At 42.1% G+C, this 23,853-nt stretch overlaps 1 protein-coding gene across 1 annotated transcript in view; it reads right to left on the minus strand.

Annotated features, from left to right (window-relative positions):
• The window catches only part of WDFY3 (WD repeat and FYVE domain containing 3), a 121,101-nt gene extending 104,246 nt beyond the window's left edge, over window positions 1–16,855 (minus strand). The window contains exons 1-4 of the mRNA XM_059826993.1: window positions 16,676–16,855; window positions 10,314–10,437; window positions 1,300–1,409; window positions 99–260 (exon numbers count right to left, since the gene is read on the minus strand). Of these exons, the coding sequence (XP_059682976.1) occupies window positions 99–260; window positions 1,300–1,409; window positions 10,314–10,437; window positions 16,676–16,855 (576 nt within the window). The remainder of the gene's footprint in view (window positions 1–98; window positions 261–1,299; window positions 1,410–10,313; window positions 10,438–16,675) is intronic.
• Between the last annotated feature and the right edge of the window lie 6,998 nt (window positions 16,856–23,853).

Consider the following 23,853-nt stretch of genomic DNA (forward strand, 5'->3'; position numbering starts at 1 on the left):
CCAGCCAGCTCATTTGAGAGCACCACTTTACAGCCCTTGTAGAGGGACAGAAAAGAGCTGAAAAGTTTCTGGACTTTTCTCTATTTTACCTTTCTTACCTGTACAAAGACTTTCTGTAGTAGCGCTCGGCGCTCCGCGAGAGGTAATTCATTCTGTGCTCCTCCAACTACCTCAGGCACATGTGGAAGGTCAAAAAACAGATATAGACATTTAACAAGTGTGGAAGGCACTGACATTGTAGTCATGCAGTCCACGGTTTTCTGGGGAAAAAGAAAACAGAGCAAAAAAACCAGTTCAGTATATTACTATATTCAAAAAGTCATGCTCTTGTAATGCAGTTGACTCAAATGCTGGTTCTTCTTCCTCACACCTTTTGTGAGGTGTTCACGCGGCAGTACAGATTTACCATCTAGACTTGAACGCCTACCTAAACAGTAACCTTAAAAATAGGATCGTAATTTATTTACGTGACAACAGCATCTAACAGCCACAGTTCGGAGCAGTCACTGCACAGGACAGAAACAAAACCTGACAGTGTCTGCCAATAGAAGCTTACAAGTTAATTACAAGACCTTCAGCCCAGCCCTCATTAGCTATCTGTTCTTTATAACAGTAGAAATGGGAGTGGGAGGAGGACTATTCAATTTATGCACTTGGCAAGAAGGTATAAGCAGGCATAAGAATCCAGGTAGTAGAAAACATGAAAGCATCAGTGGGAAGAAAGGACAAATTGGGGCAGAGACTGGTGACATACTAAACACAGATAAAATGATGTGCTGAATTAGAAAGGCAGATTAGAGCAGAAAGAACAAACCACGCGGCTGTCCAGTACGTTGCCAGAGATTGGCTCTCTGATGGAGAGCAGCACCAAAAGCAGAGGCAGTAACGATTCACGGTATCACCCGCTCCACCACCACTGCTGGCTTTGCTTTCCACAACTGCTGCTGCCCTCCTTGAATAGGGAGCCCAAGTTCAAAGTCCGAGTGATTTAGGTGCTCTATGTGACATGCATCTCATGAGGCGCTAAGCAGCAGCTTCCCCTTTGGGGAACAGTAAAAGCTGCGTGCATAATTCAAAAGACCATTATAAATTGAAGTTCCAAAACTATTTTTTAGGCAACTGAAACTACAAGGAGCTAAAGCAGAAGTTGTCTGGCAGTGTAACAGAAAAAGGATCTTAAGGCAGAAAGCAGAATATAGTTACAACATCTTTTAGTGTGTGTTCATGCAGGTCATTATTTCATCGCTTTTGTCTCTCCCACCCCACAATTTATTTTTAGCCTTGCTGTTTAAGACTAACCTGTCCTGATGAAGCTAGTAAATTGATTGTGGTGAGCAGCATCCAACCTCTACTTGCTTCTTCACTTTGATTGACCTCCAGAAACTGGACTATGGCACGACTTGCAGCCTCTGTAGTGGAGCAGTTAGAAAAATGCAATAAGAATTCAATCTGATAGTCTGCAGAAGGGAACAACTCCTCTCAACAGCCTCGAGCCCCGAGCGTGAATTCACCTCTGCAGCAAGACTTGAAAAAAGGACTAGGCTTAGGCCTACACTCTCCAGACACACATTCCAGTCTTCCACACGCACTTGGCTTTGACACTAGCAAGGCTGCAAAAAGTACATTTTTAGGTCATGCATCATCTTTTAAAGCAGCAGACAGATATCAGTAACGTGCAGCAACTTTTGTGTGAGTATTTTGGCTTTATCAAATACAATATACTCCTTTCCAGAGACGTGAAGTCACCATCGTCTCAGTGGGAAAAGCTGATATTCGATTTCTGAAAAAATGCACTGCACTGAAACAACAGAACAGAGGATAATGGGAAAAGATTGGAGGGAAGGAGAAGTGCAGAAAGACAAAAGGAATAAAAAAAACAGAACAAAAAGTAAAATTAAGACTCAGATCAGCAATTACCACATCCCCACCCTACATTTTTTTGCCAAGAAAAGTTGTACCAGATGGTCCTTGAGGTCCCTTCCAAGCTGGTAGTCCATGACTCTGATTTTTTGGAACATGAAAATGCTAACAACTTATGGCTAATTCTTATGATCCGGGGACCACTTCTGGAATTAGATGCTATTCCCTATCAGTCAGAGCCAAAGATAAATATTCAGCCTAGTAAACAAGTTATCAGCCTCAATAAATAAATCAACAGAAAATGCAATCCTGTCTGAATACACACTTATGTTAAGAAATCTATAACGCCAGTCATGATGACTATCCATTACCCTTAAGGGAAATCGAAAATCATTTCTCATTAATAACCACATATCAATCATCTTCAGTGCTTTTAGTGTCGACTAGGACAGAAAAGGAAGGTGCATAACATTGCTTAAAAAAGGAATTACTAACAGAGGAATAAATCAGCATCTGAAGAAAAAACCAATTTTAATCTTGTTTTTCTCACTTCACCTGCTGTCAAGATTCCCCAGCACATACCTGTAAAGGAGTTTGTTCTAAACATATTTTATATGACAAAGTACTTATCAAACTTCCAGCACTGACTACAGTGGAAAGATCATTTTCTGGAGCACCGGACTGTAAGCTGAGCTGGACTAGTAAACTTATGAAGCAGATGATCATAGAAGATGAAAACAGTTGTTTGGTTTACATTCCTAACATTAACTTTTCCCAAAAGAGATTACCACCATACAGAGCCAAAGCCATCAGCCACTACGAGTACTGGTGAATCAACGTAACAAAAATCAAGGTGTAAAGAAACACTTCTACCAACAGATGAAGAGAAGCGGTTACCCTGCTCCGCACAATGCTCGTTAGATCGTGTGTGGAATGCTGCGTCCAACGCGATACAGGAAAGACAATGGCCACCGAGGTGTTCGGGGGCTGGAGCACCAACCCTGTGAGGAGAGGCTGAGGAACCAGGGCTTGCTCAGCCGGGAGAGCGGGCAGCCTGAGCGGCACCGAACAGCAGCCCCAGTGCCCACGGTGGGGAAAGCCATGGAGGAGTCAGACCCCTGCTCTTCACAGCCCTGCATGGCTGGAGGGCGAGAGGTAACAGGCTTAAAATCAAGAGAGGTTCAGATTGTGTATAAGGAGAAATTTCCCCCCACCCCGATGACAGAGAGGCACCAGAACGGGGCCCAGAGAGGCTGTGCTGTCTCCCACCTTGGAGGTTTTCAAGACACAACAGGATCAAGCCCTGCACAACCTGGTCCCGTCTCACAGGTGGGCCAGCTGTGAGCAGGAGGTCAGACAAGAGACCTCTCTTATTCTATGATTTTCTCTCGCATGGAAACAAGACTATTTGATGTCTCACTCGGGGATTTCACATTGCCTATGCTGGTGCCAGTTTCATTCCCTTCCAGTGCAAAGAGGATGTGTTTTTCCCTGAAGTCCAGAAACCCTTTTAAAGGTCATAATCCTAGAAAAAAAGAGAGACAGACACACAGATTTAAGGTAAAAATCCAGATTTGGTTCATTTGTGCCATGGCCATTTTCCCATGTTTTTGTTTTGCAGCCTTATTCCCATAACAGGTTTTTTTACATCCACTGGCTTCTCCAATTCTGCTGCTGCAGTAGTAGGGGGAGGCACCCACGAAATCCCTGCATGAGACTGACTGAGATAAAACAAAGCTTGAAATAGCAAGGTGGAAGGCAAGGCAGTTTTTACAACTCACACAAATGTGGAGATGCAGCAACTTCCCAGCACACTGGCCTGGTGGGCACTGCGCCTTCCAAAACCACCAGTGGAAAACATTGGCCGGATGGTTGGGCGTATGAGCACACCAACTGGGAAAGCACAACAGCCACACCACAGCCATAGTTCCTACACTAGAGGCATACACAAAATACCAGAATTCCTGGCAAAAGCCGCTTTCCTAAATGCTGAGCGTCAAGCGTGTCTGAAGCATGCGCTGCTTCTGCAATGACAGTGCCCCATCGGCCCAGGGCAGGTGCGACTTAGCAGGCCCGTTCTCTTTCTATCTGGCCACAGACAGAGCTGGGCAATCAGCCTCTGACTGTAAGCAGGTACGACTGGTACCAAACAGGGTGTGCAGAGCCTCCTTTGGGCATAGTCTCCAAAAGCCACCTGTGGAACAGGGGCTCTTTCAGTCATCTTTGAAAGAGAGACTCAGGGGTTAGGTATATACTTCTGAAAAAGTTGTCATGCTGCTGGCATCCTAAATGGCACAGCAGTTGAACACTATAAATAGCAGTTTCAAAATTGTCAGTCTTCATTAAGCACTACCTAAAACACAGACAGCATTTTAAGTGCAGGAAGGAGTTCTCTTGTCAGCTGCTCTGAGCAAATTTGATAGCACTATCATTTAAGATTAATTTCTATCATCAGCACTAGTCTGAATTTATTTCTTGTGCCTTTTCCCTGGTTTTGAAGTGCTCAAATCATCTTTTTAATATAACATCCTCTATGTGCCCCACCCGGACGTCCTTAGCCCTTCAACTTCTGCAGAACAAAGCAATAAATCTCGGATTGGGACATGCTAGCTAGTAAAAACAGCAAAAGAGCAAAGAGAAAAACCTACAAAATAGTATGTAAGCATATGTATCTTGACACCCATGCAAGTATATATGCATAACCACGATTATGTGGTTACATGATTAATACACAGCAGTCAGATTTTTCAGCACGGATTCAGTATATGTGCAATAGAGGCTTGGTAGAATAAAACACCAGAAGTTGTTTCGTACGTCAGAGATGACACGGGTGGCTTTGCATCCCGGACTTTAGAGAAGCAGCAGAGGGAAAGCAATGGGATTAGACCCATTCAGATTGCTAGCAAAAGCAGCACTGCAGTACAAGCAACGTTATTGCCTATAGCTGTAGGACTAACGACAAATTCAGTACAGGAAGCTTTTAGTTAGATGTTCTAGTACCATGAACAGCATATAATAGTGTCATCAGACTTTTGTATAGCTTATTCTTATGCTAGAGCGGAATATTAGTGAAAAAAATATTATCTGTGCACAGGCTAAGGGGGGGGGGGCGCAAATGGGAGGTCTGGGTGGGTGTTTCAGGGGGGTGGTGGGGAGCAAGCTGAAGGCAGGGACCCCTTCTCTAATTGAGCCTTCAAGAAATCTCTACTACTTCTCGCAGGGAATGCCTGGAAATACAGGCAGATACCTAGAGTTAAAGAATACAAATCGTTCCAAATGCCCAGATACTAAAAGAGAAGTATCAACCCAAACAAAAATGGGATGGTAAGAAGTCTGCCTTCAATCATCAGGAACAGTGCAGCGCTGTCGTCACAAGCCGCAGATACGAAGCGGCTGATGCCTTTGCAGTGTGCAGAAACGGAGGGCTGCTCATCCGAAGATAAACAACTCAACTGTGCCAGCATTTGGCCTCACTAACCCAGCCGACAAAAGAACGGGCTTTCTAGGATCTCTTGGAAAGGCACTATATTGCACTATGCTTGCCTTGCATAAGGTCTGGTAAAGAGCATAAAAAATAAATTGAAGGTTAACTAAAAGTAACAAGATGTAGCAGTCGCTGATCAGAACCGAATCCTGACGAGTAGCTGATAGGACACTGCTTCCCTTTCAGAGCAATTTCAATAAATTCAAAACAGAATCCCCTTGTAAAGCAAAATCACCCACAGGACAGGAAAAACATATATATAAAATATGAAAAAACCCAAGACGTGTAGTCACAGCACGTGGCATCATTTCCAACATACTCTCTTCTCAACCGAAGAAAAGTTAACTAACATACCAAAAAGGTCTGAAAGCAACCCCTAAGTCCACTTACTTTAGCAAGAAAGATCCTCAACTCTTCAAAGAGAAGCAGGCACTACAAGCAACACCATCAGGAAAACTTCAGACTTCATTATGGGAGGAGCCCGAAAGGCTCCTTATTGGTAGAAGACAAGAAGCTTCCTTTAACTACCATCAGTAACTTACCCAAAATGCGAGATGAACTTGAACAAGTAACACTAACTCTTACGTATTTAAGACAAACATAAAATTAGTTCTCCTGACGTGACAGAGGTAAACTGCAATAAAAACAAATAATAAAAGCAGAGTTTGCAGATCAATGGGATTTTAAAAAGAATGAAATAAAGGTAGACATTGTCAGAGGCCAAAAACAAACCACTGATGTGGTTTTCTGCAATGGTTAAACATTCTGATGATGAATATTTATCAATTTGGTCTCCCAAAGTGGTTTGAAGCTGAGATAATTATAGTCTTTCAGCGGATCCGTTAGAGAAATGCCTGAAGAGGTTAAAAGCCTTTTCACCGGTGAAACAGTTTGACTAAATCAGTGAAATTAAGAAGAGAAAGAAAGGGGAGGGGAAAAACACCCCACCCTGCTTCCAAAAAAAAAAAAAACCCACCCCAAAACAAAAAACCAAACCACCACAACATTCAGAGGGTATAAACAGTAACTGAAAATGTTGTTTCTGGAGGTAGGAGGGATTAGCTGAAGAGTCTAGAGGTATAGTAAAAATAAATTTAGCATTAAATAGTAAATACTGAGACAAGTACATACAGAGAATGTTGCAGATATGGAAAAGTTGACTGAAATCAAAGACACAACTAAATTGAATTTCAAAGGTGCATAAATCTGTGATGTACACAGACTAGCACACATGAAATCATTAAAAGAAAAAAAAACCCACAACTTTTGAAATTGACCTTGAAAGGCGGTTAAAATGTTCCAGCCTTGCGATGAGCCGTTTTGCTTTCTCATTCTTCAATTTTGTACCCTTCTGCACAGGTTTCACAGATTGTCCCCACAACCACTTACTCATATTCTGACTAGGAAAGGACCTTCCGGGTTGCAGGACTGCCCATCACTAAGGGAATCATTCTGAACCTCCCTGTGATAACCAAGTGTTTCAATATCCTAATGCATTAAATAATGGGAGCTGTCAGTATGTCATTTGGTGTGCTCGAGATGCAGACAACACAGGACTGAGTTAGAAACCAATTTCAGTAAACATGGACTAACCGCTACAAGGTACCAAATCACAGGTTTGCACACCCTCAGCTGCTGAAATGTGAGAAGCTATTAAGAGTGAAAGAGAAAGGTGTACTCTGTACAGGTGCCCTGGTTCTTCCTGTTTGTTACTGACCGCAGCCGGGAACCCACCGCTCAGTTCCGCCGGTTCACGGTTTGATCCGGGGAGGACAGCTTTATGCGCTTACCTTTAAGTTTGCAATGTGAAACTATCCAGTAGTTGCGATTTTTCATGTACAAGGTACAGGTACTCACTGAAATGATAAACCAAAAGCTCCCAGGCTACTCAGCTCACGGCACCTGCGGCACGGAGAGAGAAGCTCTCCCGCCTACCCGCACACCAGCCAACTCCACACAGAGGACTTCGGGGACCAGACCCCACCGTGCATCAGCCCGGCTAGACACCTTGAAACGGCACACAAGTCGCGCTGTTCGTACCAGAGGGATCGCCTGAACTAACCTTCCCTGCCGTACGCTTATCCTTGCATTAGGCCTCAGTTATGATGATGTGCCAAACGCTCTAGGACACGCTGTTGAAATCTTTGCAAAATCACAGAGGAACCGATTGCATCCAGGGTATGTCTTTTCAAAAATACATGATATAAAAAGTGTTGCCTCCCCTCCAGCATCAGTAGCCAAAGTAGCCATTAGTAGCCACATTTACTCTACCAAGATTCCAGCTATCCCTGTCCCTTTTTTTAAAAAAGTTTATCTTTTTCAGCCTTGAGCCAGACGCACTTGCTCCCAAAAGAAAGGTTCATTTTGGAACTGAGACTACACTAGAAATAGATGTTTGAGCATGTATTTTGGCATAGTACTACCACAACTTTTTTATCAATTCAGACACAAAATTGGATTTATTCGTGGAAAATTTGGCAGCTAAGAATATCAAGTATATAGAGCATCTCAACTATGACCCCATCGTCTTCTAAAACAGACTAGCTACCCCCGGGCAAGTGAAAGCATGCACTAATCCTCATTGATACAGCTACTGCTGTCATCTGCAAATTATCACTGTTGTACAGCAAAGACTTAAACGTACAAGATAATTTAACTGCTTCATTTTCCTTATTCTAAGGTTACATCCATACTAGAGAAACAAGACAGTTGAAGCTGTAGTTGAACATGTAACTACAATGGCAATGTTCAGAGACTACTTAAGATAAGGTGCTGGCACAGCTACTACTGAATCACGAAACGCTGTTCTGAGAAAACTACTACAGTCTGCCAAGAATAACTGAGATATGCCTCCACAATGGTAGGCATTACTCACATAGCTACTAGCATAAATATTCAAAGGCCTGATGAAAAAAAATTGCCCTGTGCTTCATTACAAGATGAACGGGGGAAAAAAAAAAAAACAACCCAAAAAAACCCCCAACACACCGACAGGTAAGATTTAATCATACCACATTCCCAACTGTAAAATACTGCCAACACATTTATCTCTTTATAGATAGAAAACAAGTTCTTGTAAAATTTCTTCCCCTCTGTTAACTACCTTATGGTGACTTTTGATAACATTTGTATAAAACGCTTATCTCTAAAACAAGCTGAGCAATTTTGTTGACTTAAACAGAGCACTTCACACCATCAGGAATTTGCACTTGGATATTACCAGAGACATTTCCTGCATAAAGTTGCTACTGAAGTTTTTCACTTTTAAAAACATGCTAGGACATATAATTACCTGTTAACAGCTATTAAGATACACTGTATCTTTTTGTTTGGTACACAAAAAGAATGGAAGTTTAAAAAAATATGCAAGAGCCTTCACAATCCATAGACACAATATTATGTCTTTAACATAAAGCATATTCTAAAAAGCCAAGAATTTATCTTATTTTTTTTAGTATCAAAGGAAATGTGTATCTAGCTCTAAACAGTTTAACACAGAAGTCTGCAAACTATTAATTTTAACAGCTTGTTAATTGGGCATTTCCAATGCAGCAAACTGCAACTCCCTGGTCCTGCCAAGAGTCCCAATGCAACTGCAGAGCACGGACCTCTCAGGCCTTCTTACGTGAGGCCTGAACAGGGTTTACTGACCAAAGTAATAGTCATTTTTCCTCTATTATTAAGATTGCTACTTTCCATTTTAATAAAAACATTGATACTCATTACATTAAAGCTTAGAAGGGTACCAAACTGTCTTTTAAGTCACCGTGGTTAAGTTTCCCAGTGGGGCAGAAAACAAGAAAACCCCCCAAAACCAACAACAACAAAATCTACCTCTGACTTGTGAGGTTTCAAGGATGACAAATGGATTATCTTGGAGCAACAAGCAGAGGTACGGCTTAAGTAATAAACACACAAAAATGGCCCTTCTTAGCAGAATCCAACTGTCTAGCAGGCGTAACAGATGTTCCCCAGAAAAAAAGGTCAAACACACACCACCATCCTGCCAGCATGGCTGTTGGACATTCATTTCCCCTAAATACCCAAAGAAAAGACATTTTGCGCCTGTTTACCCATAGAGAACAGGTTTTCTCTATGATATCTGTTTAGCCATCTGGAACGTTTCACTGTTAGTCACTCTACTTAAAATGGAAAGAAATTGTAATTGGCACAGTTTGTGACTCCTGACTTCATGCGTAATAATTTGCACAGCCTTTTCCAGCCCGGTATTTCCTTATTTACCACCAAATCCAAACTGAGAAGCCTGCACAAATCTTAAAATTATCTAGTAGACAAAAACTTGATACTTCTCGGAAGCACTCCTCTTCAGAAGAGGAAATCAAAGAGGAAATCTAATGAAATATGTCTGCTTGGCGCATTGTCTTCAGTTACGCAACTCCCAATGCGTGGTCAGGTTCTGACACATTCAGGGTTCAACAAAACCAAATCTCACCCTAACATTTAATAAACAGAGCAAAAGCGGGGTCCACTAACATTTTTCTAGGGCTGGCAGTGTTGGTCCTAACATGTGACTCTGTGTACTTTTACACCTTATTAGCTTCCAGGCCAACAGCTAACTTAAAAATGCGTAGTTTTGGAATGTTAACATATCCGAGGGAGAAAACACACCACCAACAGGCACCTCAGGCAAGATACAGCATCTGTCCACATGCACGTTCTTGGTCTCCTTCTCCTAGTCGGTGATGCAACTTAGCTCACTCCTCTCTCTCTGATGTGTTGTCAAGTTTGTGGAACTCAGCTTTCTCCATAACCCAGGGAGGAAAACTCTAGCTGCCTCCTCTTCCTCTCTCTCTCGGCCCAAAGAAATCTAAGACAACGCGTTTTCGCTGCGAAGACTTCAATTTCCGAGCCTGCACAGTCGCTGTGGATGGCAGCTCACAGTATTCTGACTGATCTGAAATTCATGATGCGCATCTCACAAAACCCAAACTTGCGCCCCTTGCAATACCTGTGGACTTATTCGATGCTCTCCGTCGAATTTCAGTCACCATCAATCGTGACACTTGAGTAGTAAACTGCAGGAGGTCAGAAAATTTTTCTGTCATTGTACTTGGAGGAGCATTTCCAAACACCTAAAACAAGAGAGAAATGGATGCATCAAAAAGTTAATCAGTTTACAAGGATCACTACGAACTAGTACCTTTCTTTGTGAAGAAGGAGCATTACTATGGAGATTACAAGTTTTTGTTTTCCTGCTGCAGCATTCATCACTGCACTGGTTTTCACAGTGCATGCTCTAAGATATATTCATAGTTGGAATTAAGTCATCATTCAGGGAGGTGAGATCTGATGAACGGAAGGCAAAAAGGGAATCTCAAGTTTTCTTGCAAGATGAACACTGCACAGAGCCCCAAAATACCAAGACTGCATGTCATGGGGTGAAGACTAGATACCAGAGCAAATTCTCCAACAGGAGTTCTGTTTTTAAGAGCAACTCCTTTACTACCTGCTGGACCTAAACGTCCCACAGGGGTGAACTGCATGTACGGAACGATGTGTGTAAAATCTTCTAGAAGGGCCTAGGAAGTAGAACGGCCCTCTTAAGACTTCCATCAATAAACTGACGATACCAGGAAGCCTCCCACATTGCTAGCATCCCAAGGCCTTACTCACCTCTCTCTCGATCCTCCTGAGCATAACAGCTAGGGAATTTTTTTATCAATTGTCACTTATTTCTAGTAACTTAGTCTTCATGATTAAGCATTAATTTGGTTATTAAATCATTTCTTGAATCACATTTAAGAGGGAGAAATGCACTAACTCTGTGGTACTGCACTAAGCTGTGGAACCTGACATTATCTCAAAACGGATCAGCTAGTTGTTGAGGTAATTGACTTTTCATTCAAGACTGCACACAAAAAGGAGTCTCCATCTACACTTCTGATGTAACCCTTGCACTAAAAGGGTCCCAAGTAAATCCACAATATTCATTATCAAATAAAGCATGCAATCCAAATTCTGGTATCATCACTTGCGTCAGTGCCGAAAAAACGGAACAGCCTGCTAAACACCTGAATGGTCTCAATACTTCTCTGCTCGTTTACATTTTTCTCCCTCGTGGCTATTTACGTAACCGTCAGACTGATGAGCCAGGAAGCGTAATAGATTACAGTATTTTTCTAATAAAACTTTAGTTCAATATGTTATATTTGCCTCTCAGAAAGAGGATGCGAGCTACAGCAGCACAATTAATTTGGACTCAACCATTGCTTCACCCTCACCTCTTTCCCCTGGGTGACCCAGTTATACTACTGCAGCTGAGCTACTGACATGCTTGACCAAAGTTACTCTTAAATCTAGGGACATCCAGTGAAATCCGCAATATTACAGCCGACAGGGATGCAAGGTAATTGCAGTACCAACTTACCTTGGAACCCCAAAGTTGCTGAAGAAAACTTAAAAGGCAGAAGACAGAATAAGCTTTGTCTAAGTTTGAGTTCTTAGTCCCCTTGGTATCAGCTCCTCTGGCGCATTACAGAACAGCCAAAAATATTTTTCCTGCCTACTCGCGTTGCAAAGTCATGACGAAACAGAGCCAGAAATACAACATTTAAATTGAACACTCAGTTTCCTCACAATAAAAATATTTTTCACCAAGAACTTAGGCATTTCTCATACAGGAAACTTCAACCACCAGTATCAATAAAGAAAGCAAACTGGAGCCCAGACGTTACAGGCAGATGACTGTTTTCGGCAGACCAAGAAAAACACCCCTCATTTGGATTAGAGAGTACGCAACATTCCCAGTACAGACAATCCAAATTTCCCTAAACCTTTCGCAAGACCTCCTTTTGCAGTCGTCTGCGTCAGCTCCCAGTTCATCCGAGCGCCTCTAACTTCCACAAGGCTGTGAGGAGGGAAGATGGCCTCGAGGCTTGCGTGTTCACTGGTATAACCGAAGCAAGATTATCTAGACGAGAACTCACGTTGGCAGAGCATTTTGCCATCATTAAGTGTTTAAAGCTTTTTCACTTGGACCAAGGAAAGAGGAAAAACTAGTAGCCCTGTTACCTGTCCTGAGCTTGCCTAGAGTTGTCAGCAGATCCCAGGAAACACAGAGAGCTCAAAGTTACAGTAAAAGGCTGACTGAGGTGAACCGGTTTTGAATTAGTTGCCCCACAACCAAGTTTGCACTATGTAGAACAAGCATCTCCATTGGATATTGACATACTCTTTGATTAAAGGTAGCCGTAAAAACCAGGAATAGGATATGAAATATTTTACCAGTAAATCATCTTTTTAATAAGGAAAAGCAAAGCTCTTTCAAGAAAATGTAAACAACGTACCACTTATTCAAAACCAACTACTTCATCGTTCCATCCACTTTTTTCATACACCGCAAAAGCGTTACTACCGTGCCGGCAGAGCAACGCTTCCGCGAACATATCAGACTCTGAAAGGAGCCTTTTGAGTACTCTTGCAGAGGGGCAATCTTTTGTTACTTATGCACCGATTTAGCTTTTCATTGCTATGTGATTCATCATTTCATAAGCCTCCCTGAACAATGAGGAAACAGAAATAGTCTGTAAACCCATTCATTACCAGAACTAGCAAGATGGTTTGAACTACAGCATGTTTGAGACATGTTGTATCTATAAACCAAAGTTAAGAATGCTTTAGCTCCTCTGGGTTTACTGATTAATAACCCTCAAAATATCAGGAAGAAAACAGAACTGAATTTCCTCACAAAACTTCACATACCTCTGAAGAAAGAAAAAACCAAAACCAAAACTCATACATGGTCAAGCAAGAAAGCCTCAGAAGAGCTCCTGGAATACACTGGTTGTTTAACTGGCTGCCTGTTGCTGGCCTCTCAGGTGCCTATGGGAAGCAGATTTACCTACCTCACTCTAGATCTCTGCATTCAATAAAAATCACACTTCTTCCTAGAACTATTTCCTGCATTTCACTCACACACACACAGGCACAGTCCCTGCTTCCAGCCAAACACGCGCAGCTCCCACTTCCAACAGCTCGCTAGCCTGTACGAGAGACATTCTAAAGTACACATCAAGGTGTGGTACAGAAGTCTTGATCTGAGCTCCACAAGTTACTCGGGGTTTTTCTCCTCCTAACACAGACATCCCAATCTTCTAGCAGATAATGCTTCTATGGTACACCATCATGGACTTGCCCAAGGCAGCGACACAAGAAGTACTCAATCTCACTTAAACCTGTCCGACAGAATACAGATAACTATAGAAAGTAAACTGAGGGATTCAGATTCTGAACTTGAATCAAGTTATTAATTGATACCTTAAAACATTTGCAGCTAAGGACTATGTTTGAGAAACGAGAACATTTTTGAAAAGGAACTTCTGGCAATGTTTTAGTGTTTCCTGTCAGCAAAAGTAGGTCTCAGAGGAAAGTCATCTCCGAACTTAGAGTGAACCAAGATTTACCATATCTCCCACTGAAAAATCCTGTATGAGGCTCTTCGGAAAATGAAGTATTTGTCCTGCTCTATTTTTTATTCCAATCAATTTCAGAGTTTGTCTTACCCTGACTCGCAGAGTTACTAAGCTAGCAGGATTGTTCCAAAACAAGCTGTACCACAGACAGTTGACACTCCAGAAGGCACAAAACTAGATAAGCCAAGGACGCCACAGCAGACTCTATATGTAAGCCTCAAAAGAAGGTGGCATTAACCAGGAACCTAAAAAGGTAAACTGCAGAAGTAGAAATAAGTAGATGACATCACAACTGCTCAGCCTCTTGAATGCAAGAAGGCAAGAACACATTTATATGAAACACAAGGAAAAAAAATCCCCCTGTAATAGGGACAGATGAGACCTGACTGACCAAGAGAAATCAGTTTTGTTTGTGCTACACTAACAGTTCATTGACGACTGATAACGGTTATCGGGGACTGTGCGAAAGGCAGTGAAAGAGCACAAACAATACATGCTTCCCTCAATGTGCCAGACTACGTACGATTCAGATTTTACAGAGGCTGGAAAGTGAAGTGACAATGTCTGGCAACAGCCTGTATTTGTGGCAAAAAGGACAACTCCAAGAAGATCACAGATTAAAAACAGCCAGAGTTTGGGGATGGTGATGTTAAAACCAAACAAGGAAACAAGAGGAAAGAGGAAGAGACACAACCACAGGTCGGATCCAAAAGCAAAACATTTGGCAAGCACAGAAGAACGCGTGTCTTGATCATCAAGTTCACCTCAGTAAAGAAAGGAACAAAAGAGTCTCTAGGATTTAGAAAAGGGAAAAGAGAGCCCATCCACAAGTTTAGACGGATTCTGCAAAGAACAGAAAAGAGACATGGGGAACCTGGGGAAGGAAAAACGTGTGATAAACAAGGGAAAAAATTGGGATCTAGGAGAAAAGAGTAGCCAAATACATTCATACAGATGGAGATCGCAGAAACTATTCATCTTCTCAAGAAATCTAAATGTTACCTGAGTCTAGTTAGGCAAGAGCAGATTTTGAAGGAGTAAGAAGAAAACTCGGGGCTACTAATTCATTTTTCAGAATGCTTCAACACACGAGCTGAATGGAGGACAGTAAGAGAGAACAAATGGTGCAAAGACTACTAGGCTTCGACAGGGTCAAGCAGAGGGACCGAGAATTAGGACAAAGCCAGTAAGCAGTGTAAAGGAGACAAAAAAAAGTATAGTAAGAAAGAAAGGGGGGAAAGAGGAAAAAAAGGGAGAAACAACAGAGAACTTAAAACTTAACTGTTCTTTTTGATCTCTGAAGTCCAATCAAAGTCTAAGGAAAGACTGCTGCACATTAACAGGACACGCACTGCTACGCTAGTTTTTCTTAAACCCAGTTATACCACCAATTGTGATTTCCGTAGATACAATGCTACTGCAAGTAACTACCACAAAGGCCAGGAAAGAATTTCTTCTCCACCCACAGATTACAACTAAGTGGTGAAGCAGCTATAGTGGTACGTTCCCTTTTCCAGAAGCATCAGCCACCTGTAACCACCAGAGGGAGATTCCCAAGCTTAACTGCATCAAACCAACCTTCATGGGCTCAAGCCAAGATTAAGATTCCATTGTGCTAATTTGTAAAACCAAATTAAGAAAGTCCATAACTAAAGGGCATACAATCCAAGCAGATAAATTAAAGAGGAAACAGATGAACTGAGCTTACTTCTCCCAGACTCACACAACAGGTTACCAGTAGAACTAGGAATAAGACCTAGGGCAACACAATGACATTTAGGGGATCTATTCACTAAAGCATGCTACCTAAGTAGACTGAAAATCCTATTAACTCTATGCCTTGACTAGGATTAATTTTTCTACACAGCATGTAAGCAGTTCAATGTGTAACACCATCATAAGCCATACTTTCAACAAAACATCAGTCTAAAAGAAGAGAAAGTGAGTTGATTTTCCTATCATATTTTTACATTTTAGTTTTTAGATGATTCCAGTTCTCCACAGTAGCATATACAAGCACAAATCCATCACGCAAGAAGAGCTTCAGGAGCAAGGATTCAGGTCACAGCAGGAAAAAAAAAAAAAAGGAAAGCTAGATCTGTACCTACCTACTGCTCTTTCAAGACCCTAAAACTACCATCAAAGTTATTATGCACAATGAAGTGGCAGAGTAACTGCGTGACATAAAACGCCAGGAGGATTTAGCTCCTATTAATTCCAGTGACAGTCGTCACAGTCCTGCCTTCAAACAAAATCTCAGTGCCTGAGCACAAGGGAATAGTGAAATATGAATGGCACTGTGCAAGTGGCTATTGCATCTTCCCTACAGATTGCTTGTTCAAAATCGCCCTTGTCCAAGAAGAGGGATTCAGACTCCATACATAGGAAAAGGCCTACAAGGGCAATGGGAATCTAGAGTATTTATCACGATAGGACATTAAAATTTTTCAGCTCGTGTAGCCTAGCAAAACCAAGTCTGACAGGAGATATTACAATTGTTATCTCTAAATATGCATCAGTACAATCAATGCAAAGAAGGGAAAAGAGTTATTTAGATTCAAGGACAGTGCTGTCACAAAAACAAGCGGGTATTAAACTTGCTATGAGTAGGTTTAGGTTGGAAATCAGATGACTCTGTAACAACAGCAAGCTCTGCAGAAAAGCTCTGTGACAGTCTACAAGCAACTGTCAATTGCACATCAGAAAAAGGGATAATAGAAGGAAATCTCCAAAGGCAAGTTTATCCACTAACACAACGCTGTACGAGGAGAAGGGGAAAACTGAAAGGATGCCAATGGAAGAAAGCTTCTGTAGCGCTAGAACCAGAAGTCTCAGGAATGCAAAATATGAGCAGTCAATTTAAATAAAGAAAACACCTCTTACAGATTCTCTAGCTTACCCTGTTAAACACCGGCAACATCATGTAAAGTTTTTCTTCTTGCTCTTTCTGGGTCATGTGCCGTGGAGGATGGCAGAGCTCTGTGAAGAGGCGACGCAGATGCATCAAGCCTAGCGCGTTATCCTGGGGGCTACATTCCTCCTGCCGTGGCCGGCCCATGATCCTCTTCACCATATTCATCTTGACTGACTTCTGGAAGCTCCCTTGTATCCTGTTCAGAAAGGAAAACAAACTTACTGAGTACAACAGACTGAGGCATTATTCCATAAAAGCCTTTAAATATATAGCACCCTCTCTCACAGTAAGTACCACACTGCAGATAAAAGCATTAGCTAATTTTATGTGCTGGGCATCGATTAGTACATGCCTGGAGAATTTAAAGCCAACAGCTTGAAACAGGAAAACATCCGATACTCTTCAGCACAAAGCACGATTGACCAGACTTCGAACACTGCAAAACGCTTTGGTACTTATTAGATTTATGATTCTTTGGTGCACATTCCACAGCATTTACAGCAGTGTTATCTACATATGGCAAAGTATTCCCGAAATAATTCTAGAATAAAATCAGTACCAGTTGTGTACTTTAAAGTCTAATGAAACAAGACCTTCACACTCTCAGACATTGGCTTTATCACACAGAGGCATGCTTATATTTTTTCCTGACTTTCATATGGCAAATAGACAAGGCTATCCAATAGAGCTATCACTCATCTCACACCTCAGCTGTCAGGTCTGCAGAACACCACCTCAGTCTTCTCCCCCCTGAAGCATAAGAAACTTGTTTTAGAATCACAGAATGGTTTGGGTTGGAAGGGACCTTCAAAGATCCAGTGGATGGCAGGGTGGCTGAAGCCCCCTAGCAGAATCAGGGCCTGCAAGTGTGATGCTTCCTGAAGTCGGAACACTTCATCAACGTCATCCCCTTGATATGCGGTCTGTAGTAAACACCAGCCGCGAGGTTTCCTTTGGTGGCTTCGTCTCTAATTTTCACCCATAAGCTCTCGACCTGTGCATTGCTGTTTTTTTTCAAAAAAGCACTGTGCAAGCAAACCATTTTTTAATGCAGAGGGCAACACCCCCACCCTTCCTTCCTTGGCTGTCCCTCCTGAACAGTTTCTAGCCATCAATCACAGTGCTCCAATCATGTGATTCAGCCCACCACGTTTCAGTGAGAATGGTCAGATGACAGCTTTCCAGCTCCTCTTGGTTGTTACCTCTGCTGCGTGCATTGGTATAGAAGCATTTCACTTTGACCGTCAACTCTCTCACCTTTTTGGTGGAACCTTTATGGAGGGTTGGGGCACGTTCATCACTACTCTGGTAGGTGCACTCATCCACCCTGCTGCTTGTGAGTACACAAGCGTCCCAGCTTTGGACCCCATCCCCCAAGCTTAGGTTAAAGGGTGATTCACTAAGTCAACCAATCTGCCCCCAAAAATTCTCTTTCCTCTTCCAGGCAGGTGGATCCCATCTCTCCCTAGTAATCTGTAGTCATCGAAGAACATCCTGTGATCACAGAAGCTAAAGCCCTGGTGACCACACCAGCCACAAAGCCAGGTGTTGATGGTGTCAAGCTCTGCCTGCACCCCTATCCCTGACTGGCAAGATAAAGTAGAAGATAACTTGGGCCCCTGTCCTCTTCACTCGTGCCCCCGGGGCTCCAAAGTCCTGCTTGATCTTGCCCAGGTTTTGCTTTTACCATATCATTGGTGCTCACATGTTTTAAAACAACATCTCACGGGTATGACGTAGCATCTGTATGTAGCCCTGTATTAGTCCTCAAAACAACATGGACCAAATCTTCTGAACATGAAGTCTATCAAGCAGGACCCCTGCACAAGAGTCAAGAGGGTCAGAGCAGGTAAATCCCCCAACAGATGTATCCAAACAGACACTGCGGCAAAAGGGACTATTCTCACAACTACATTCAAGTAAGGGAAGGAGTAAGGGGGAAACAGTTTCAGCTCCACACACGAAGTTAAGGAGACCAACAATGAAATACTCCACAGAATTGTAACGTCTACCTCTCATCGCTTAAAGGCGAACGTCAGTAGCAGCTATAAAAATTATTCAAGAGTAGAAAATGCCTCCCGACAAGAAACTTAAAGAACTTAATTATTTAAATTATCAAAAAGAGAGGTTACCATGAAAGGTCAATTATTAAAAGGAGAAGTGATGATTCCAAAGGTGATGTGATTAGAGTAGTGGAGGGAAAATACCCCTTACTGAAGAACTCAAACCCAGAGATTAACTTGTGAGGAAAGACAGTAGCTGGGTGCTAAAGCCAGGAAAATAACAGCAACTACAAACAAGGACTACACTTTTAAAACTGAAGATAATTAACAACTAGTAAGACGCATTAACAAAAGAAACACATTCTCTCTCTAACCCAAGAACAAAACACCCTTCTGGAATGTGGTCATAAAACAGCATTTTACTAACATGCAAGAAAAATTAGGAACTGATGCTAACAAAAGTTTTGGTACAATGCAAAAAAATCCATTTATGAAATGAGAAGTCATAAAAAAGCTAAGCCAATGTACAAGCCAGCAACTGTCAGCCTGTGCTGGAAATTTGCATTGGCTTTTCACATCTGAAGAAAAATGAGACAGAACTGGATGTCACCTTTTAGTGTATTATCCCTAAGAAATAACGCAGGTAACCGACTTCAAAATCTGCATGATTCACGCAGTTAAAGATGAAACACAGTTTCTGGAGATGTTTCCTCCAGAAAACCACACCTTTTCCCAAACTCTTCAGTTTGGGAACTCTTCTCTCGCCATAATAATATGTAAACTAACCAAAATGCAAAACAGAATACTGCATCGGAGCTCAATGAGCCAAAACTTCACTGCCTAAGCAGCAGAGAAAAAGTCTGTATTTTCTTTTTTGTAAAATCCTTTAAAGGTAGTATTTTAAATTTCTCTTTATGATTCACAAAATGCTGAGAACTCTAAATCCAACACCCAAAACGCATGTTATTATGGAATCCACCGCTGCTGTAGACTTTTGCTAACGCAGCCAATTTTTCTTTTAAGCCCCATTGCTTCATCCAGCCTAAGCGCACACCTAGAACAAGAATTTGCACTAGTTCAGCCACACACTCATAGTTCTAGATCTGACAATTTTCTTACAGTAAGAGAAGTCCAAACAAATGCTACGCGTTATTTTCCCAGTGTAACAGGAGCCTACTGGGACGGCTTCTCCAAGATGCGATCCATTTACCTCTACTGCGGCAGTTTTAACCCAGAGGGATGACAAATGCAGAGAACAATTAAAGCAGTCTTCACTTTCTCAATACAGTCATGGTCCCTCCTGCTTATTCCCCAGTACAATCACACACTCAACCTCAAAGTAATAGGTGAAGCAGAGAGGAGAGGAGAATGGATGTAACATAGTGTAAATAATATCCAAATTAATTTCACTTTGGTTTTTCCCCCCCCCCACAAGTAACACAAAAAGACACTACAAAATTGATCTATTCCATGTGTGTACTTAAGCCCGTTGGAATTGCAACCCCCCCCAAAAAAAAACCCCACCAAACCCAAAAATCAAACACCACACTGAAACACCACAATGCCATGGAATTTCAGATTTGTGTCCCAAAGACGCCCCTGAAACGCTCAAGAAAATCTTCCTAGAAGACAGTGCTTTGGGAATATCCCTTACTATTCACTTCCTTGATCTTTTTCACAGAGACAGAGTCCGTGTTGTGCTGTACAAAGCGAAGATGGGGGTAGTAACACTGACATTCACACATGGAGATCTTTGCAATATATGCTGCTTTTCTTCAACAATGTCATCTGCCCTCTGGATCAGCTTCTTCTGCTCCTTCTCAGTCTTCAGAATCATGTAAAGTCTACCCTCAATTCCATTGCAACTCAAATGTATAAAGTATATTAATTTCAAGCAAAGTAGATACTACTTGTGGAATTATTCCAGAGTTGAGTCCTATTGTGTTTTTGTCCTACTAGAAAAAAGGCTAGCGTGGGCTCCATGCAATGTCATCCAAAATATATTGTGCATGAAATCTGAAAGAATTTCTGTGATTTATTTTTGCCAGTCCAAATACAGTGATATTTTTTCTTATTACCATAGCACAGGTTATCTATGGAAATACAGGGAAGACAGCTGTGGGCTCTGGGAGCTCCAGCATTAGGCCCAAATCTCAGACACGTGAGAAGGATTATTCACAGTTTAGAGCAGGCAAGAGCTTCCTCACTGCGAATCTCAGTACCAGAACTTACTTATCCAAAGAAAACATTGATATGTTTAAGCTCATCTAAAATAAAATTTAAAAAAAAAAAAAAAAAAAAAACTTTCAGAGGAATGATACATTAGAAATACTACACCAGAACATTACACAGGTTCGCTCAGTGAAAGGACAGTGGTATGTTGCTATTATGTCCTGTATAAATATTTTGACTGAGGTTTTCTTTGCTTAAGCCTGCAAAAGTGAAAGCAGTACACCTAAAGTTTTTACTACAAACAAAAAAAATACCTAAAAGACAAGACCTTCCTATTCTACTAAGTGAATGCATCTGCACAGTCAGCTGCGACCACCCACATGACTTGAATTCAGCATTAAGGCCTGGCAGTCTCCTTAATGCCAAAAATGAAAGGATTCCAGTACCCTCAGTGACAGCCAAAGTCACCTCTTCACAACTGCTTGCTTATAGCACATGACAATCCAGCCCCCTGCACAGCAAAAGCCTGCAGGAAAGTAGTGTAATCATAACAGAACACTGAATTTCCACCATTTGAATATTTCTTCTATGTTCTGGTATTTAAACTGCCTCTTCAATTGTAACGCTAAGATAAAACCCTTGAAACTTGCCTTTGACTTCGCATTTTCTCGTCATATCCTGTGGTGTGGAGATTTCCTTGCCTATTTTCTATGGAGCAAGGCAATACCTCCTTCTTCCTGAATTCCTGAGTCTTACAGGAATTCACATCTTCCATGACTATCTAGAGTGACACTGCTGAACGACTCTGGACGCATCAGAATGTGTGTGGGAGGGGTGTAATGATTTCAGTCAGTTCTCATAGGAAAAGAACCTTAAGAGAAGCAAGGTCACAAGTTAGGGAACACCTGTCTTGGAACTGCTTGCAGAGCTTGAATTTGGCCTGGCTCTGCGCGTGCGTTACAGTCCAGTCTTTAATTGCACGCTCACTTCCTATAGTCCCCGGAAGGGCCTCCTGCCTCTCTCAGCAGACAGGCTGGACACAGCCCTCGCTTCACGAGCGGCTGCCCAGTATTTTGTTACTTCATCCCTCTGAGCGTGATGCTACACCTTGGTTACTGCAACCCGGACTGAAAGCCTGCTTTGCACAGGCACCGATGCATTTCCTCCTAGGTTCTTCTGTCCCACTCATCGCTGCCAGGTCAGAATGCCTCACGGCTACGAAATCAACTTATTTTCATAAATCTGCCCCACAGTATGGGCATGTTAATGCCCTCAATATATACACAGCGAGCAAACACACACACCTTACATTAAAATTGGTGGTGTCTAATAATCTGGATATCTAGTTTAAGAAACTTTGGAGAGTAGCTAATCCTACATAGCATCTTGCAACGCTTGAATCTTTCTGCTTGCTTGTGTTGTATCCCTTAGAGACCAGCTGACGTCCTTCTCCCTGTCAGCTTGTGATCTCGAAGCTAGATGCCCAGTACACAAAGGATGCAATTAGAGAGCAAATCCAAAAACCCCATGAGGAGTTCTGTGGCAGAGCCAAGGGCAGAAGCTGGTTCTCAGGAGAGGAGGCTCTTCCCTGCCTCGCGTCCTCTTCCGGCACGTACAGCCTGGTGCAGCCACACGTTCTTTACTACGCAGCTCTGATGAGTTATTTCCCCCAGCAGGTCCAAGCAGGCGCACTCCTCATAGGAAACCTTTGAGTTGGGCGGTCCAGCTGTTGAGTCTTTGGCTTTTTTAAGCTGAGTAAGAAGTTAAAATTTATTTTGGAAGAGCAAACTAAGCAAGCGGAAGCTCTGTAATGCGGCCCCACAGTGACAGGCACATGGTTTATCAGGAGAGTTGAAGCAGTTCGACACACTGCACTCATCTTCTGCTACTCGAGCTAAAAAGGTGAATTAACGGCAGTTAATTCACCGTGCTCTGTATGGACCAAAACTAAAATAAGACACTTGACAAGTAGATTTCAAACATGCACAAAGGCAGCAATAATAAAAATGTTGCTCTTGTAAAACACATGGCTGTTTTCTCCTTGGGGTAGAAGTAGAAAAGTCTCCATGCAAAGAGAAATGAAGCAAGCACTAAAGGCACCGCGTGAGCAACCTTACTTAAACAGCCCCTTCGTTTTCTTCCACTGGCTGTCAGATGGCTGCAGATTTTCACATGAGCATAATCAGGGCTGACACGTTTGAGCAGCTCTCATATAAACCCATTCATCAAGTTCTTCACTTTTCTGTTAAATTTGTAGGGGAATCCTACAAGATGAACTCATGGGATTCTCGAGAAGTTTCACTGGAATTAGTACAAGAGGTAACTTCCACCCTTTAAAATAATATTTTCAAGTGTTTTCTACTGTTAGCGGAAGCTGTTGGACGAATGATCATAAATTACGTTACATAAAATACCAACAACCTACAAAGCTCAAAGACAGACACTGCGAGAAAAACATAACACGCACACATAATCATTAACACAAGTTAGGGTATGATAATGTACGGGTAATACTACTAGAGCTATCAAAACATTTGCGAAGAAAAAAAGGTAGACAGACAGAAGCTGCATGAGACACACTTATTTTCACAATAGCTATTATAGGTCCAAGCTGTGCATCTAGTTCCAAAAGGGTGTTATTTAAATAAGCAGTTAGGTAATTATCGGCTTCGTAATTACAGTCACAAGTGCTTCTCCAGGCACTATTACATCAGCGGCTTAGCAGTGAAATAGGAATCAGTTTCTTTCTTTGCAGATTGTAATAGGACACCAGCGCACACCTCCACCCCAACTATCTGGGGAAAATGAAACTTAAGGTAAGTCTCCTTACTACAATGAATCACAGCAGTCCATTACGCTCAGCAAATTCCACACCTGTTATTTCCCTCCACACTACGCCTGTTATTTCCTTCCTGATTTTAAGATTCCCTACCCACGTAGTTAAGACTAACATTCCGAAGATGATCATATGCACTATTAAAAAGGGCC

Source organism: Gavia stellata, chromosome 19 (assembly GCF_030936135.1).
Source record: "Gavia stellata isolate bGavSte3 chromosome 19, bGavSte3.hap2, whole genome shotgun sequence".
In the NCBI taxonomy this organism is placed as follows: Eukaryota; Metazoa; Chordata; class Aves; order Gaviiformes; family Gaviidae; genus Gavia; species Gavia stellata.